Raw genomic sequence first — 16,723 nt, 5'->3', positions numbered from 1 at the left:
ATCATTTGAAAATTGACCTTCGCATGACGTCTGAATGTAGCCCTGGAGTGTATACAGCCCTACTTACCTCCTCTGAACTGGTGCTGTGTCTGTGGATGCTAACACCACTTTCATTTTGGACATACACGTGGATCCCACCATCTTCTGCTCGCCACACCTGACTTGTAGATCTACGAGCTGCTTCCTCAGATCGATCTTTGGAGGCTTCTTCACTGAATTCATCCGTCTCTTGAGCCGGTGTCTGATCCTGACGTTGAGAAGTCTGTAAATTAACCTCAGGAATGCTCTTTGCAAGTAACTGAGTCCGATGAGGCCTCTGCATAATATTTAGAAATTATGAGCAAAGGTCAGAGAAGAACCATTCACACCACATAAAACATCAGAGCAAACAAGCTTTATCCACTTAAATATTGTATGCTGATCAGAGCTAATCACAACACACAGCACCAGTGCGGAATGAACAATAAGAGTAAATTAGTTCTTACCTGCTAATATTCTTTCCTTGAGTCCCTCCAGACCAGCTCAGATTTTATTTATTTATTGCATTTGTATCCCACCTTATCCCACCTATTTGCAGGCTCAAAGTGGCTTACATAGTTTTGTTACACACAGTTAATCCTGGATGTCAGGTATAATTATTGTTGTGCAGAGATTAATTAGGAGGAGAAATAGAGAGAAGAAGGAAGGAATTTAGTAGGTATATTAAACGATGGGTTTTCAGAGGTGGATTAGTACAGTTCTGGGTTTTCATTGTAGGCTTTGTTGAAGAAATATGTCTTGAGGGATTTGCGAAAGATAGTCGTTTCGTTGATTGTTTTCAGGTCTCTAGGTAGTGCATTCCATAACTTTGTGCTCATGTAAGAGAAGGTGGTATCATGCATCGTCTTGTATTTTAGTCCTTTGCAGCTGGGGAAGTGCAGGTCAAGAAATTTGCGGGATGATTTTGAGGCGTTTCTGGGAGGTAGGCTCACGAGGTTTAACATGTAGATTGGGGCGACTGCGTGAATGATTTTGTGTACCATTGTGCAGATCTTGAATGCAATACGTTCCTTAAGTGGGAGCCAGTGGAGTTTCTCTCTTAAGGGTTTTGCACTTTCATATTTGGTTTTTCCAAATATGATTCTGGCCGCAGTATTCTGGGCAGTTTGGAGTTTTTTGATGTTCTGCTCTTTACAGCCTGCGTACAGTGCATTGCAGTAATCAAGATGACTTATCACCATTGACTGTACCAGGGTGCGGAATATGTATCTCGGGAAGAAAGGTTTTACTCTTTTGAGTTTCCACACGGAATAGAACATCTTTTTCGTCGTGTTTTTCACATGAGCATAGAGAGTGAGGTTTCGATCTATGGTTACTCCTAGAATTTTCAAGTTTTGAGAGATAGGCAGAGAACAGTATGGCGTGGTTATGGTCGAGAAGCTTTTTGTGTTATGTTGTGAGGTAAGAACAAGACATTGTGTTTTCTCTGCATTTAGTTTCAGTTGGAATGCATCTGCCCAGGAGTGCATTATTTGGAGGCTTTGGTTAATCTCGTTGGTAATTTCATTTAGATCGTGTCTAAACGGAATGGAGATCATGACGTCATCTGCATATATGTAAGGGTTGAGGTTTTCAGTTGCTAGAAGTTTAGCCAAAGGCATCATCATCAGGTTGAATAAGGTTGGTGAGAGGGGGGATCCTTGGGGTACTCCACATTCAGGTGTCCATGGGGGTGATCTGTCCGCTTTCGTTGTTACTTGGTATGATCTTGTGGTCAGGAATCCTTTGAACCATTTGAGAACTGTGCCTCCTATTCTGAAGTATTCTAGTATATGTAATAGTATTTCATGGTCAACCATGTCAAAGGCACTGGACATGTCGAATTGTAGGAGGAGTATGTTGTTGCTCCTTGCAATTTCTTGTTTAAATGAGCTCACTGCAGACACTAGCACAGTTTCGGTACTGTGATTTGACCGAAATCCTGATTGAGATTCGTGGAGAATTGAGTGGTTATTTAAGTATTTAAGATACTTGGGTTTGTGCTGTTTTGCCAGCAGGTGGAGGCTGAGAGCGACTGAACTGTGAGCACATCACTTTAGAACCCTGGGCAACCCTTGGCCAGTGAGTATTTATCATAGCAAAGCAGAAGAGCAAAGGAAATGAAAGAAAAAAAAAAACTCCCCTTGCCACTAATGAACCATACAATAGAGAAATATTAACAAAGGATAAACCCTCCAGACTAAGTATCCAGTAGGAAAGTGAACTAGTCAAAATCAAAATCTTTAAAAATCCAGAAGATAGAAAACAAACTGATGCTAAGAACCATGATGGTGGGTTCTGGACTGGTCTGAAGGGACTCAGGAAAGAAAGTTAGCAGGTAAGAACTAATTTACCCTTCCTTATCATCCCATCAGAGCAGTCCAAATGTTTAGGATGTACTAAAGCAATATTTGACGGTGGGATACTGAAATCCCTGCCTCTAACACTTCGGCCCCAAGAGTTGCATTACTTCGAGCTTGAACATCCAATCTGTAATGACAGACAAAAGAAAGCATAGATTTCCAGTTGTTGCTTTGCAAATTTCATGAAAAGGAACGAAAAATTATATTTATTACCTGATCATTTTCTTTCCTTTTGTCACAGCAGATGAATCTAGCATCCCACCCTGTTGATTTTTAGTTTTTTTTTCCTTTTCTTTTAGGAGGCATCTGTGGTAAGCACTTTACCTGTTTTCATTTCTTGGATTTTCACGTTCTCTGTGGGGAAGGAGAAATGTTTTAATTCTGTTTCCTTCTGCTTTGTTTTGAGAAATACTGAATCACCAAGAAGCATTCTATCCTATAAGACAGTGCACTTCAGCATTCTCGGTCTTATAGGATGAAATTCTCCTCAGTGATTCAGTATTTCTCACACCAAAGCAGAAGGAAACAGAATTAAAACATTTCTCCTTCCCTACAGGGAAACATAAAAATCCATGAAAACAGGTAAACAAATTAACACGGATGTCTCCTAAAAGAAAAAGAGAAAACTAAAAACCAACACGGTGGGATGCTAGATTCATCTGCTGTGACTAAAAGAAAGAAAATTATCAGGTAAGAAACACAATTTTTGGTTCCTTAGCATCAGCAGCAGATGAATCCAGAGACTTGTGGGATGTAGCAAAACAGTCCTGAAATAGGGCGGGCATAAAATCTTCTGTGGACAGTACAACTACTCTAATAGAGGTAGCCGCCCGAACGGAGAACCTGAAAAGAAGTGCCTGGAGCACAAAAGAAAGACCAGATCTGCCCTGGAAAATCGACGGGACTGTTCTAAAAGCAGATACTACCCGGAGCAAAGAGGTCTGGTAGCTCCAAATCCACTAGCAAGAATGGGAATGCGACAGCCTGCACACACCCGCTAACCAGTATAGGAGTGGAAGCCCCATGACGTTGTGAAGCCCTGAGAAAAGTGGCAACAAGTGACCGGACCAATGTAACCAATGGCTGCCCATCTAGCTTGCAAGATGAAGCCAAGGGCAACAGCCCTTGTGCCTTGTACAGCGAGTGAGAGCAAAGAAGCACCATGACGTTGCAAGACTCCAAGACAATCACCCACTAGCAAAGTGACCAATGGAACTTTCTGGCTGCCCATCTAGTGCGCAGGAAGAATCCAAGGTCATTGGAGGCGAAGACCAGAAGCCCTCCTAAACAGAGAAAGGCAGAAAAGAGCGTTTCGCCATCTGAATAGGAAAAAAAAAACAGAAGAACTGGACAGGACGAGTCTCCTTAGACTGTCTTCTAGAGCGGACCTAAGATCAGATGTCAAACATGATGGCTGCTGCAACCTAATACCAAGGTCGAGAGAAACCCAATGGGAAGGGCGCTTAAACACACACCCCCAGAAGACGCCTAACCTGTAGCCCAGCTGGCGATCACTCTTGACGAGTAAACCCTCAGGAAACAACGGCTGCCCACCAAAGGGAGTCTAACAAAGTTTGATGCTATGCCAAAATGGATGCCCAGCAACAAGCATAGCCAAGAACAGGCTGCAACCTCCACCGATCACTGCATGGATGATGCCTATGAAAGACATGGGAGACCTCCACAAAGGCCAGCCTCGATCCCACCTCAGACAATGCAGGAAAGGGCCAAATGCCGAACTGAAAAGAGTAGCTATCTTGGATGAAATTTGCAGACTCTCTGGATAGGAAGATTTGCAAATCAGCCAACTTGCGAAGGAAGCCTGCCACTACTACTATGGCCTTGAAAAAAACATCCTTGGTGATGTGGAAAGGCTGAATGACATGGCCATAAATTGAGAATGGTCCCCAAGGAATGCAAGTCACAAATCTTCTGTGGGAAGGTGAAATGGGAATATGAAGGCACGCTTCCTTGAGATCCATGGAGGTTAGAAACGCTCCCTAATGGGAGGCAAATCTCTTTCAACTGAAAGGAAGCTCTGGAACGAGGAGGCATAGCATGAAGGTGAAAGGGGATACACTCACAAATAACCTGAGAAAATACTTCTTCACGGAAAGGGTGATGAATTCGTGGAATAGCCTCCCGATGAAAGTGGTGGAGCTGAAAACAGTATCTGAATTCAAGAGAGCTTAGGACAAGTACATAGGATCTCTAACGGAATGACAGGGAGAACAGATGGCATGGATGGGCAGACTGGATAGGCCATATGGTCTTTATCTGCCTACATTTTTCTACGTTTCTATGACTTCCTTTCCCACCAGAAAGCAGCCTGCAAACTTTCATTGTAAAGACTTTGAATGGGTGACCAAACAGTTGGACGTGGGAGGGCACTAGATGTGGTGTACTTGGATTTTAGCAACGCCTTTGACAAGGTCCCATAGAGGTAACTGATAAATAAACTGAGTGCCCTTGGTATGGGACCTAAAGTGACTGCTGGGTTAAAAACTGTTTAAGCGGAAGGAGACAGAGGGTAATGGTAAATGGAGCTTACTCTGAGGAAAGGGCTATTATTAGTGGTGTACCACAGAATTCAGTCCTAGGGCCAGCTCTTTTTAACATCTTTGTGAGTGATATTGCAGAAGGACTGTCTGGTAAGGTTTGTCTCTTTGGGGATGATACCAAACTCTGCAATAGGGTGGACACTCCAGAGGGTGTGGATGGTATGAAGAAGGATCTAGCAAACCTTGAAGAATGGTCCGATAATTGGCAACTAAGATTTAATACTAAAAAATGCAGGGTCATGCACTTTGGATACAAGAATCCAAGGGAACGGTACATTAAAGGGGGTGATGTGCTTCTTTGTACGAAAGAAGAGCAGGACTTGGGAGTGATTATGTCTGATGACCTTAAGGTGGCCAAACAGGTAGAAAAGGTGACCCCCAAAGCCAGAAAGATGCTTGGGTGCATAAGGAGAGGGATGACCAGCAGGAAAAGAAGAGGTGATAGTGCCCTTGTATAAAAGTCTCTGGTGAGGTCCCATTTCGAGTACTGCGTGCAATTCTGGAGACCACACCTATGGAAAGATATAAATAGGATGGAGTCGGTCCAGAGGGCGGTTACAAAATTAGTAAGCAGTCTTTGTCGTAAAACATATAGGGACAGACTTAGGAGCCTCAACATGTATACGCTGGAACAGAGGCAAGAGAAAGGGGATATGATAGAAATGTATAAATACCTCAGTGGCATCAATATTCAGGAGATGAGCCTTTTTCAAATGAAGGAAAACTCTGGAATGAGGGGGCATACAATGAAGTTAAGAGGAAACAGACTTAGCAGGAATCTAAGAAAATACTCTTTCACTGAAAGGGTGATGGATGCATGCAATGGTCCCCCCAGTGGAGGTTGTGGAGACGAGGACTGTGTCGGAACTTAAGAAAGTGTGGGACAGGCATGTGGGATCCCTTAGGAAAGGAAGAGTTAGTGGCTATTGAGGATGGGCAGACTGGATAGGCCATTTGGCCATTATCTGCCATCATGTTTCTATGATTCTATGGTAGTATGCTGTATGTATGCTGTACAAGCATGCTGTACAAGCATGCTGTAGTCACGCCCCTCCTCAAAAAACCATCACTAGACCCTACCTGTCCCTCCAACTACCGCCCCATCTCCCTCCTACCCTTCCTCTCCAAGACACTTGAGCGCGCAGTCCACAGCCGCTGCCTTGATTTTCTCTCCTCTCATGCCATCCTTGATCCGCTTCAATCCGGTTTTCGCCCTCTTCACTCGACAGAAACAGCACTTTCTAAAGTCTGTAATGACCTGTTCCTTGCCAAATCCAGAGGCCACTACTCCATCCTCATCCTCCTGGATCTATCCGCCGCTTTTGACACTGTCAATCATGACTTACTTCTTGCCACACTGTCCTCATTTGGGTTCCAGGGCTCTGTCCTCTCCTGGTTCTCCTCCTATCTCTCCCACCGCACCTTCAAAGTTCACTCTCATGGATCTTCCTCCACCCCCATCCCCTTATCTGTTGGTGTTCCCCAGGGATCGGTCCTTGGACCCCTTCTCTTCTCAATCTACACCTCTTCCCTGGGCTCCCTGATCTCATCTCATGGTTTCCAGTATCATCTCTATGCTGATGACACCCAACTGTATCTCTCCACACCAGACATCACCGCGGAGACCCAGGCAAAGGTATCGGCCTGCTTATCCGACATTGCTGCCTGGATGTCCAACCGCCACCTGAAACTGAACATGTCCAAGACCGAGCTTATCGTCTTTCCACCAAAACCCACTTCTCCTCTTCCTCCACTTTCTATCTCAGTTGATAACACCCTCATCCTCCCCGTCTCATCTGCCCGCAACCTCGGAGTCATCTTTGACTCCTCTCTCTCCTTCTCTGCGCATATCCAGCAGATAGCCAAGACCTGTCGCTTCTTCCTCTTTAACATCAGCAAAATTCGCCCTTTCCTCTCTGAACACACCACCCGAACTCTCGTCCACGCTCTCATTACCTCTCGCCTGGACTACTGCAACTTACTCCTCACCGGCCTCCCATTTAGCCATCTATCCCCCCTTCAGTCTGTTCAGAACTCTGCTGCACGTCTCATATTCCGCCAGAACCGATATACTCATATCACCCCTCTCCTCAGGTCACTTCACTGGCTTCCGATCAGATACCGCATTCAATTCAAGCTTCTCCTTCTTACCTACAAATGCACTCAGTCTGCTGCCCCTCACTACCTCTCTACCCTCATCTCCCCTTACGTTCCCGCCCATAACCTCCGTTCACAGGATAAATCCCTCCTCTCAGTACCCTTCTCCACCACCACCAACTCCAGGCTCCGCTCATTCTGCCTCGCCTCACCCTATGCTTGGAACAACCTTCCTGAACCCTTACGCCAAGCCCCCTCCCTGCCCGTCTTCAAGTCTTTGCTTAAAGCCCACCTCTTCAATGCTGCGTTCGGCACCTAACCCTTACCGTTCAGTGAATCCAGAATGCCCCAATTTGACTGCCCCTATCGGACCGACCGTTCACTTGTCTATTAGATTGTAAGCTCTTTGAGCAGGGACTGTCTCTCTTTGTTAAATTGTACAGCGCTGCGTAACCCTAGTAGCGCTCTAGAAATGTTAAGTAGTAGTAGTAGTAGTACCCGAAGTTCCTGCAGAGAATCTCGGTCTCCTCTATGGCTTGAAATTACTGACCTCTGAAAAGAAATCTATTGTGCTGAGTAGCACTCATTCTTTCTGGTCTATATGTCATGGAATCCCTAAAGCATCCTCTAGATGAAAAACCTTTAAAAGAAGGTTTGGGGCAATTTTCCGGAAGCCTAGGAAACTTGAACTCAGTCTTCATATTCAGAGGTTGTGACAGAACAGTGTGTTTTAAACCTGTAAAATTGCCTTTATTAAACCCTGAAGTGCATTTCTCTAGTTTGGCAAGCAGTTGGTGCATGTTTTCTGTTAAAGCTGTTTTAGAAAAGTGAATGCCCTCTTTTAGTTTCACTTAGGGCCCTGTTTACTAAGGTGCGATAGTCTTTTTAGCGCGCCTACACTTAGCACACACTAACCATGTAGGCGCCTATAGAGATATTGTTGGCACGTACATGGTTAACACGCGTTAAAAATGTTAACGCGCCTATAACGCTGCTTGGTAAAAAGGGCCCTTAGTGAAGAAGTCGATCTACAGTACTGTGAGCAGTATACTTTTAAAACTTGTTGACTGGATTCTGATTGGCCTAGAGTTTGAAATTACCCAGCAGTTGCTGGCTGTTGCTTCAGTCTCAGCCAAGGAGAAAAGAGAGACAGATCTCTTTGCTGAGGCTCTGTGAACAGTTATATATCCTGATCTGATAAACGCCTTAGGAATTAGCCTCTCTGTAGACTTATGACTTCAGCTGTCACTTCGAGTGTGGCACAAAGTCAGCTACTATAAAAGCATCATGGATTTTTGTTTGTTTTCATTAACTGTGATCCATGTTTGTGGAGGTAAAATACAGTCTTTCATTATGTAAATTATTATATTGTAGTTTGGGTACTATGGTTTTAGAAAAGGAATGAAGACTACAAGCTCTGACAATCCCCAGCAGCCCTCAGTGGTTCACATTCAATACCAAACTTGAGTTTTTGTTTTTGGCTTTGGCCAAAACTGGGTGATGAGTTTCAGCTGTAGTTTCAGTTTTGGCCGAAACAGAAAAAAAGGTGTTTCAGTCGGCTTCTACCATTACCTAGGAATTTCTCAGAGACACCGCAAGATAGAGACAAAGTCTGGAACCAATAATAAACCTCTCCCCCCAAGAACTTCAGGAAACACTGATGATCTCTCAGGACCAAAATATGTAGGTACGCCACTTTTAGGTCCAATGAAGTCAAATTTTCCTTGCCACACCGCCACAATTAAAAGAGCACAAAGAGGGGCATAATCGAACCGGGCGCCCAAGTTTTCCTGAGGGCTTCTTCGCAGGACGTCCTCGCGAAGGGGCAGGGAAACCCGTATTATCAAAACAAGATGGGCATCCATCTTTCATTTCGATAATACAGTCGGGGACACCCAAATCGTGAAATTTAGGTCGACCTTAGAGATGATCATCCCCAGTTTTCAGTGATAATGGAAACCGACCAAATCCAGATCTCAAAAATGACCAAATCCAAGCCATGTGGTTGTGGAAGGAGCCAGCATTCGTAGTGCACTGGTCCCCCTCACATGCCAGGACACCAACTGGGCACCCTAGGGGGCACTGCAGTGGATTTCACAAATTGCTCCCAGGTGCATAGCTCCCTTACCTTGAGTGCTGAGCCCCCCAAAACCCACAACTGTACAACACTACCATAGCCCTAAGGGGTGAAGGGGGGCACCTACATGTGGGTACAGTGGGTTTGTGGTGGGTTTTGAAGGGCTCACATTTACCGCCACAAATGTAACAGGTGGGGGGGGGGGGGGGGGGGGGGATGGGCCTGGGTCCGCCTGCCTGAAGTGAACTGCACCAGGGACCTGCATACTGCTTGCTGTCAGGGAGCTGGGTATGACATTTGAGGCTGGCAAAAAATGTTTTAAAAGTTTTTTTTTTGAGGGTGGGAGGGAGTTATTGACCACAGGGGGAGTAAGGGGAGGTCATTCCCAATTTCCTCCGGTGGTCATCTGGTCAGTTCGGGCACCTTTTTGAGGCTTGGTCACAAGAAAAAATGGACCAAGTGAAGTCGGCCAAGTGCTTGTCAGAGATGCCCTTCTTTTTTCCATTATCGGCTGAGGACGCCCATGTGTTAAAGCACGCCCCAGTCCCGCCTTCGCTATGCTTCCAACACGCCCCTGTGCACTTTGGTCCTCCCTGCGACGGAAAACAGTTGAGTACGCCCAAAATCAGCTTTTGATTATGCCGATTTGGGTGACCCTGGGAGAAGGATGCCCATCTCCCGATTTGTGTCGAAAGATGGGCACTTAAAGCTTTCAAACAGGTAGAAAAAGCGACGGCCAAAGTCAGAAGGATGCTTGGGTGCATAGAGAGAGGCATGATCAGCAGGAAAAAGGAGGTGATAGTGCCGTTATATAAGTCTCTGGTGAGGCCTCATTGGGAGTACTGCGTGCAGTTCTGGAGACTGCACCTATGGAAAGATATAAACAGGATGGAGTCGGTCCAGAGGGCGGCTACGAAATTAGTAAGCGGTCTTGAATGCAAAAATTATAGGGCCAGGCTTATGAACCTCAACATGTATACGCTAGAAGAGACAAGGGAGAGAGGAGACATGATAGAAACGTTTAAATATCTCAAGGGCATTGAGGGACTGTCTTTCTTCTATGTTTGTGCAGCGCTGCGTACGCCTTGTAGCGCTATAGAAATGCTAAATAGTAGTAGTAGTTATGTACAGGAAGAGAGCCTTTTTCAAATGAAGGAGAGCTCTGGAATGAGGGGGCATATGACAAAGTTAAGAGGGAATAGGCTTAGGAGTAACCTAAGGAAGTATTATTTCACAGAAAGGGTGGTGGCAGCGTGGAACGGCCTCCCGGTGGAGGTGGTGGAGTCGAAGACTGTTTCAGAATTTAAAAAGGCATGGGATAAGCATGTGGGATCGCTTAGGAACAGGAAGAATTAGGGGTTACAGAGGATGGGCAGACTGGTTGGGTCGTATGTGAAAAATTACAAGAGGACCTTACAAGACTGGGAGACTGGGCGGCTAAATGGCAAATGACGTTTAATGTGAGCAAGTGCAAGGTGATGCATGTGGGAAAAAAGAACCCGAATTATAGCTACGTCATGCAAGGTTCCACGTTAGGAGTTACGGACCAAGAAAGAGATCTGGGTGTCGTCGTCGATAACACGCTGAAACCTTCTGCTCAGTGTGCTGCTGCGGCTAGGAAAGCGAATAGAATGTTGGGTATTATTAGGAAAGGTATGGAAAACAGGTGTGAGGATGTTATAATGCCGTTGTATTGCTCCATGGTGCGACCGCACCTTGAGTATTGTGTTCAATTCTGGTCGCAGCATCTCAAGAAAGATATAGTAGAATTGGAAAAGGTGCAGCGAAGGGCGACTAAAATGATAGCGGGGATGGGACGGCTTCCCTATGAAGAAAGACTAAGGAGGCTAGGGCTATTCAGCTTGGAGAAGAGACGGCTGAGGGGAGACATGATAGAGGTATATAAAATAATGAGTGGAGTGGAACAGGTGGATGTGAAGCGTCTGTTCACGCTTTCCAAAAATACTAGGACTAGGGGGCATGCGATTAAACTACAGTGTAGTAAATTTAAAACAAATCGGAGAAAATTTTTCTTCACCCAACGTGTAATTAAACTCTGGAATTCATTGCCGGAAAATGTGGTGAAGGCGGTTAGCTTAGCAGAGTTTAAAAAGGGGTTGGACAGTTTCCTAAAGGACAAGTCCATAAACCGCTACTAAACGGACTTGGAAAAATCTAAAATCCCAGGAATAACATGTATAGAATGTTTGTACGTTTGGGAAGCTTGCCAGGTGCCCTTGGCCTGGATTGGCCGCTGTCGTGGACAAGATGCTGGGCTCGATGGACCCTTGGTCTTTTCCCAGTATGGCATTACTTATGTACTTATCTGCCGTCATGTTTCTATGTTTCTTTTTCGAAAATAAGCCTGATAGTCTCCATCCTGAAGTGGTGAATGTGCAGCACCAGACTGCTACCTATCATAGCTTAGTAAAAGGGCCCCTAAGTGATTTGGGAAAAAAAATTATATTTGCTTGCTTTGGCAGCACTACTAAACTTGCAATTAAAATAAATATACAAAAGTAAAAACTGGAACAATGAATATTTTTGCACAAATACAAAAAAAAAGAACAATTTTCAGAGAAATGTAGACAACATGGACTATTGAAATTTATCCCATAAGCATATAACTGATATGCATAAACATAACACCAATGAGTAATTTTAAAAGGAATGTATGCATGTGCTTCTATACATGTAAGTAGGCACTTAGAAAGTTCCCCCAAGGTTATACACGTACAAAAAGATGCACCATCAATGAAAGTGTGTGATATACATGTAGGTGTTATTCACAGAAAAGTAAGCAGATCTGGGGCAGGATAAGCACTTCTACTTGTATTTTATGAAATACATGTGTATGGGCTAATTTTTACCAGCACATATACATACAAATTCACATCTGTGCTAGAACCAGTGTAAATTTGTATAAGAGCATTTGTGGGCTACTGGGTATGAATCTAGAAGTCTATTTGCCATTATAAAAACAGACATAAATGATGCAATCCTCGTCGTTCCTATATCAATGTTTCTGTAGGCACTGAAGGGGAGTGAACCTGTAGCTGGAGAAAGGAAGAGGGAGATATGAGAGGAACAGATGCAATTCTGAGTTCTTCATACTATACACACTCACTGTCTTGGGTGTAGTAATCTGTTGGATGAGGGACACACGATCTTGGATAGGTTTGCGGATGGTCACTGAGCGAAGCAGTTGTCGAGCTGGGCTCTCTAGCACGGGAACACCTGGATTACAGAGAGGAACAAAGGAATGAGTACTTGCAATGCCTTCTCCTTTTCTCTCCTTCTGCAGCACAGTTTTTACTTTATTTCATTGTTTAGATCTTTGTTTGCCAAACAACAGTACAACACTTTTGTTGCCTTCCCTTTCCACAATTCTCAACATTAAAACAGATTTCAAACACCTACTACAGACCATCCTCAAGAACTCCAGGACAGAGTTACTTGCACCTACCAACTACAATGAGTAACATGACAGCTAAAGAAAGCAAATGTCTTAAAGAAGTATGTAGGGGCCCATTAGGGTAAATCAATACGAATTAATTAGTGAACACAGTACACAGACAGACTGTGCAGAAAAGCGAATGATACATATCTGTAGCAGGTGTTCTCCGAGGACAGCAGGCTGATTGTTCTCACGACTGGGTTGACGTCCACGGCAGCCCCCACCAACCGGAACAAAACTTTGCGGGCAGTCCCGCACGCAGGGCACGCCCACCGCGCATGCGCGGCCGTCTTCCCGCCCATGCGCGACCGTTCCTGCTCAGTTGAATGACAAGCAAAAATTATGAAACGCAACTCCAAAGGGGAGGAGGGAGGGAGGGTAGGTGAGAACAATCAGCCTGCTGTCCTCGGAGAACACCGGCTACAGGTATGTATCATTCGCTTTCTCCGAGGACAAGCAGGCTGCTTGTTCTCACGACTGGGGTATCCCTAGCTCTCAGGCTCACTCAAAACAAGAACCCAGGTCAATTTAACCTCGCAACGGCGAGGGTACAACAGAAATTGACCTACGAAGAACAACTGAGAGTGCAGCCTGACCAGAATAAATTCGGGTCCTGGAGGGTGGAGTTGGATTTACACCCCAAACAGATTCTGCAGCACCGACTGCCCAAACCGACTGTCGCGTCGGGTATCCTGCTGGAGGCAGTAATGTGATGTGAATGTGTGGACAGATGACCACATCGCAGCCTTGCAAATCTCTTCAATAGTGGCTGACTTCAAGTGAGCCACCGACGCTGCCATGGCTCTGACACTATGAGCCGTGACATGACCTCAAGAGTCAGCCCAGCCTGGGCATAAGTGAAGGAAATGCAATCTGCTAGCCAATTGGAGATGGTGCGTTTCCCGACAGCGACCCCTATCCTGTTAGGGTCGAAAGAAACAAACAATTGGGCGGACTGTCTGTGGGGCTGTGTCCGCTCCAAATAGAAGGCCAATGCTCTCTTGCAGTCCAATGTGTGCAACTGACGTTCAGCAGGGCGGGTATGCGGTCTGGGAAAGAATGTTGGCAAGACAATTGACTGGTTAAGATGGAACTCCGACACCACCTTCGGCAGGAACTTTGGGTGAGTGCGGAGCACTACTCTGTTGTGATGAAATTTTGAATACGGAGCATGAGCTACCAGGGCTTGAAGCTCACTGACCCTACGAGCTGAAGTAGCTGCCACCAAGAAAATGACCTTCCAGGTCAAGTTCTTCAGATGGCAGGAATTCAGTGGCTCAAAAGGAGGTTTCATCAGCTGGGTGAGGACGACGTTGAGATCCCATGACACTGCAGGAGGCTTGACAGAGGGCTTTGACAACAGCAAGCCTCTCATGAATCGAACGACTAAAGGCTCTCCAGAGATGGCTTTACCCTCTACACGATAATGGTAAGCACTAATCGCACTAAGATGATTCCTTACTGAGTTGGTCTTGAGGCCAGACTCCGATAAGTGCAGAAGGTATTCAAGCAGGTTCTGTGCAGGACAAGAACGAGGTTCTAGGGCCTTGCTCTCACACCAAACGACAAACCTCCTCCACTTGAAAAAGTAACTCTTTTTAGTGGAATCCTTCCTAGAGGCAAGCAAGACACGGGAGACACCCTCAGACAAACCCAACAAAGCGAAATCTACGCCCTCAACATCCAGGCCGTGAGAGCCAGAGACTGAAGGTTGGGGTGCAGCAACGCTCCATCGTTCTGTGAAATGAGGGTCGGAAAACACTCCAATCTCCACGGTTCTTCGGAGGACAACTCCAGAAGTAGAGGGAACCAGATCTGACGGGGCCAAAAAGGTGCTATCAGAATCATGGTGCCGTGGTCTTGCTTGAGCTTCAGTAAGGTCTTCCCCACCAAAGGTATGGGAGGATAAGCATACAGGAGGCCGGTCCCCCAATGGAGGAGAAAGGCATCCGACGCTAGCCTGTCGTGTGCCTGAAGTCTGGAACAGAACAGAGGCAGCTTGTGGTTGGTCTGAGAGGCGAAAAAGTCCACCGAGGGGGTGCCCCACTCTCGGAAGATCTTGTGTACCACTCTGGAATGGAGCGACCACTCGTGCAGTTGCATGACTCTGCTCAGTCTGTCGGCCAGACTGTTGTTTAAGCCTGCCAGGTATGTGGCTTGGAGGAGCATGCCGAACTGGCAGGCCCAACGCCACATCCCGACGGCCTCCTGACACAGGAGGCGAGATCCGGTGCCCCCCTGCTTGTTGATGTAATACATTGCAACCTGATTGTCTGTCCGAATTTGGATAATTTGACAGGACAGCCGATCTCTGAAAGCCTTCAGTGCATTCCAGACCGCTCGGAGCTCCAGGAGGTTGATCTGAAGATCCTTTTCCTGGAGGGACCACAGTCCTTGGGTGTGAAGCCCATCAACATGAGCCCCCCAGCCCAGGAGAGACGCATCCGTCGTTAGCACTTTCGTGGGCTGTGGAATTTGGAATGGGCGCCCCAAGGTCAAATTGGTCCGAATGGTCCACCAGTGCAGTGAATTGCGGCAGCTGGTGGAGAGGCGGATGACATCTTCTAGATTCCCGGTGGCTTGATACCACTGGGAAGCTAGGGTCCATTGAGCAGATCTCATGTGAAGACGAGCCATGGGAGTCACATGAACTGTAGAGGCCATATGACCCAGAAATCTCAACATCTGCCGAGCTGTGATCTGCTGAGACGCTCTGGTCTGGGAAGCCAGGGACAGGAGGTTGTTGGCCCTCGGTTCTGGAAGGAAGGCCTGAGCCGTCTGAGTATTCAGCAGAGCTCCTATGAATTCCAGAGATTGGGCAGGTTGGAGATGGGACTTTGGGTAATTTATCACAAACCCCAGAAGCTCCAGGAGGCGAATAGTGCACTGCATGGACCGGAGAGCTCCCGCCTCCGAGGTGTTCTTGACAGGCCAATCGTCGAGATATGGGAACACGTGCACTCCCAGCTTGCGTAGATACGCCGCTACCACCACTAGGCACTTCGTAAACACCCGTGGGGCAGAGGCGAGCCCAAAGGGCAGCACACAATACTGAAAGTGCCGTGTGCCCAGGTGGAATCTGAGATACTGTCTGTGAGCTGGCAGTATCGGGATGCGAGTGTATGCGTCCTTTAAATCCAGGGAACATAGCCAATCGTTTTTCTGAATCATTGGCAGAAGGGTGCCCAAGGAAAGCATCCTGAACTTTTCTTTGACCAGGAATTTGTTCAGGCCTCTCAGGTCTAGGATGGGGCGCATCCCCCCTGTTTTCTTTTCCACAAGGAAGTACCTGGAATAGAATCCCTGCCCTTCCTGCCCGGGTGGTACGGGCTCAACCGCATTGGCGCTGAGAAGGGCGGAGAGTTCCTCTGCAAGTACCTGCTTGTGATGGGAGCTGAATGATTGAGCTCCCGGAGGACAATTTGGTGGAAGGGAGGCCAAATTTAGGGCGTATCCGCACCGCACTATTTGGAGAACCCACTGGTCGGAGGTTATGAGAGGCCACCTTTGGTGAAAAAATTTTAACCTCCTCCCAACCAGCAGATCGTCCGGTACGGACACTTTGAGGGCGGCTATGTTCCCATGGATCCAGTCAAAAGCCCGTCCCCGGCTTTTGCTGTGGAGGCGCAGGGGGCTGCTTAGGCGCACGCTGTTGACGGGAACGAGCGCGCTGGGACTGTCCCTGTGCCTGACGAGGCCTTCGGGCCGGCTGGGTGTACCTACGCTTGTTATAGGCGTAGGGCGCAGCCTGCCTGGCCCGGGAAAAACGTCCACCTGCTGAGGTGGATGCTGAAGGCGCCCGGTGGGAGAGCTTGTCGAGGACGGTTTCCCGCTGTTGCAGTTGGTCCACCAGCTGATCGACCTTCTCACCGAAAATATTATCCCCCCGGCAAGGGACGTCGGCCAGTCTCTGCTGGGTACGGTTGTCCAGGTCAGAGGCACGCAGCCATGAGAGTCTGCGCATCACTATACCTTGGGCCGCAGCACAAGATGCCACGTCACAGGTGTCATAGATACCCCTGGATAGGAACTTTCTACACGCCTTCAGCTGCCTGACCACCTCCTGAAAAGGCCTGGACTGCTCCGGCGGGAGCTTGTCAACCAGGTCCGCCAGTTGCTTCACATTATTCCGCATGTGAATGCTCGTGTA

At 46.9% G+C, this 16,723-nt stretch overlaps 1 protein-coding gene across 1 annotated transcript in view; it reads right to left on the bottom strand.

The window, feature by feature from the left end:
- WDR90 (WD repeat domain 90) overlaps nt 1-16,723 on the bottom strand; it is a 240,642-nt gene that overhangs the window by 190,320 nt on the left and 33,599 nt on the right. Inside the window, exons 8-9 of the mRNA XM_030212253.1 lie at nt 12,244-12,353; nt 68-316 (exon numbers count right to left, since the gene is read on the bottom strand). Of these exons, the coding sequence (XP_030068113.1) occupies nt 68-316; nt 12,244-12,353 (359 nt within the window). The remainder of the gene's footprint in view (nt 1-67; nt 317-12,243; nt 12,354-16,723) is intronic.

Source organism: Microcaecilia unicolor, chromosome 8 (genome assembly GCF_901765095.1).
Source record: "Microcaecilia unicolor chromosome 8, aMicUni1.1, whole genome shotgun sequence".
NCBI lineage: Eukaryota > Metazoa > Chordata > Amphibia > Gymnophiona > Siphonopidae > Microcaecilia > Microcaecilia unicolor.
The sequence above is the reverse complement of the archived record's forward strand: the minus strand, read 5'-3'. Positions and strand labels throughout refer to the sequence as shown.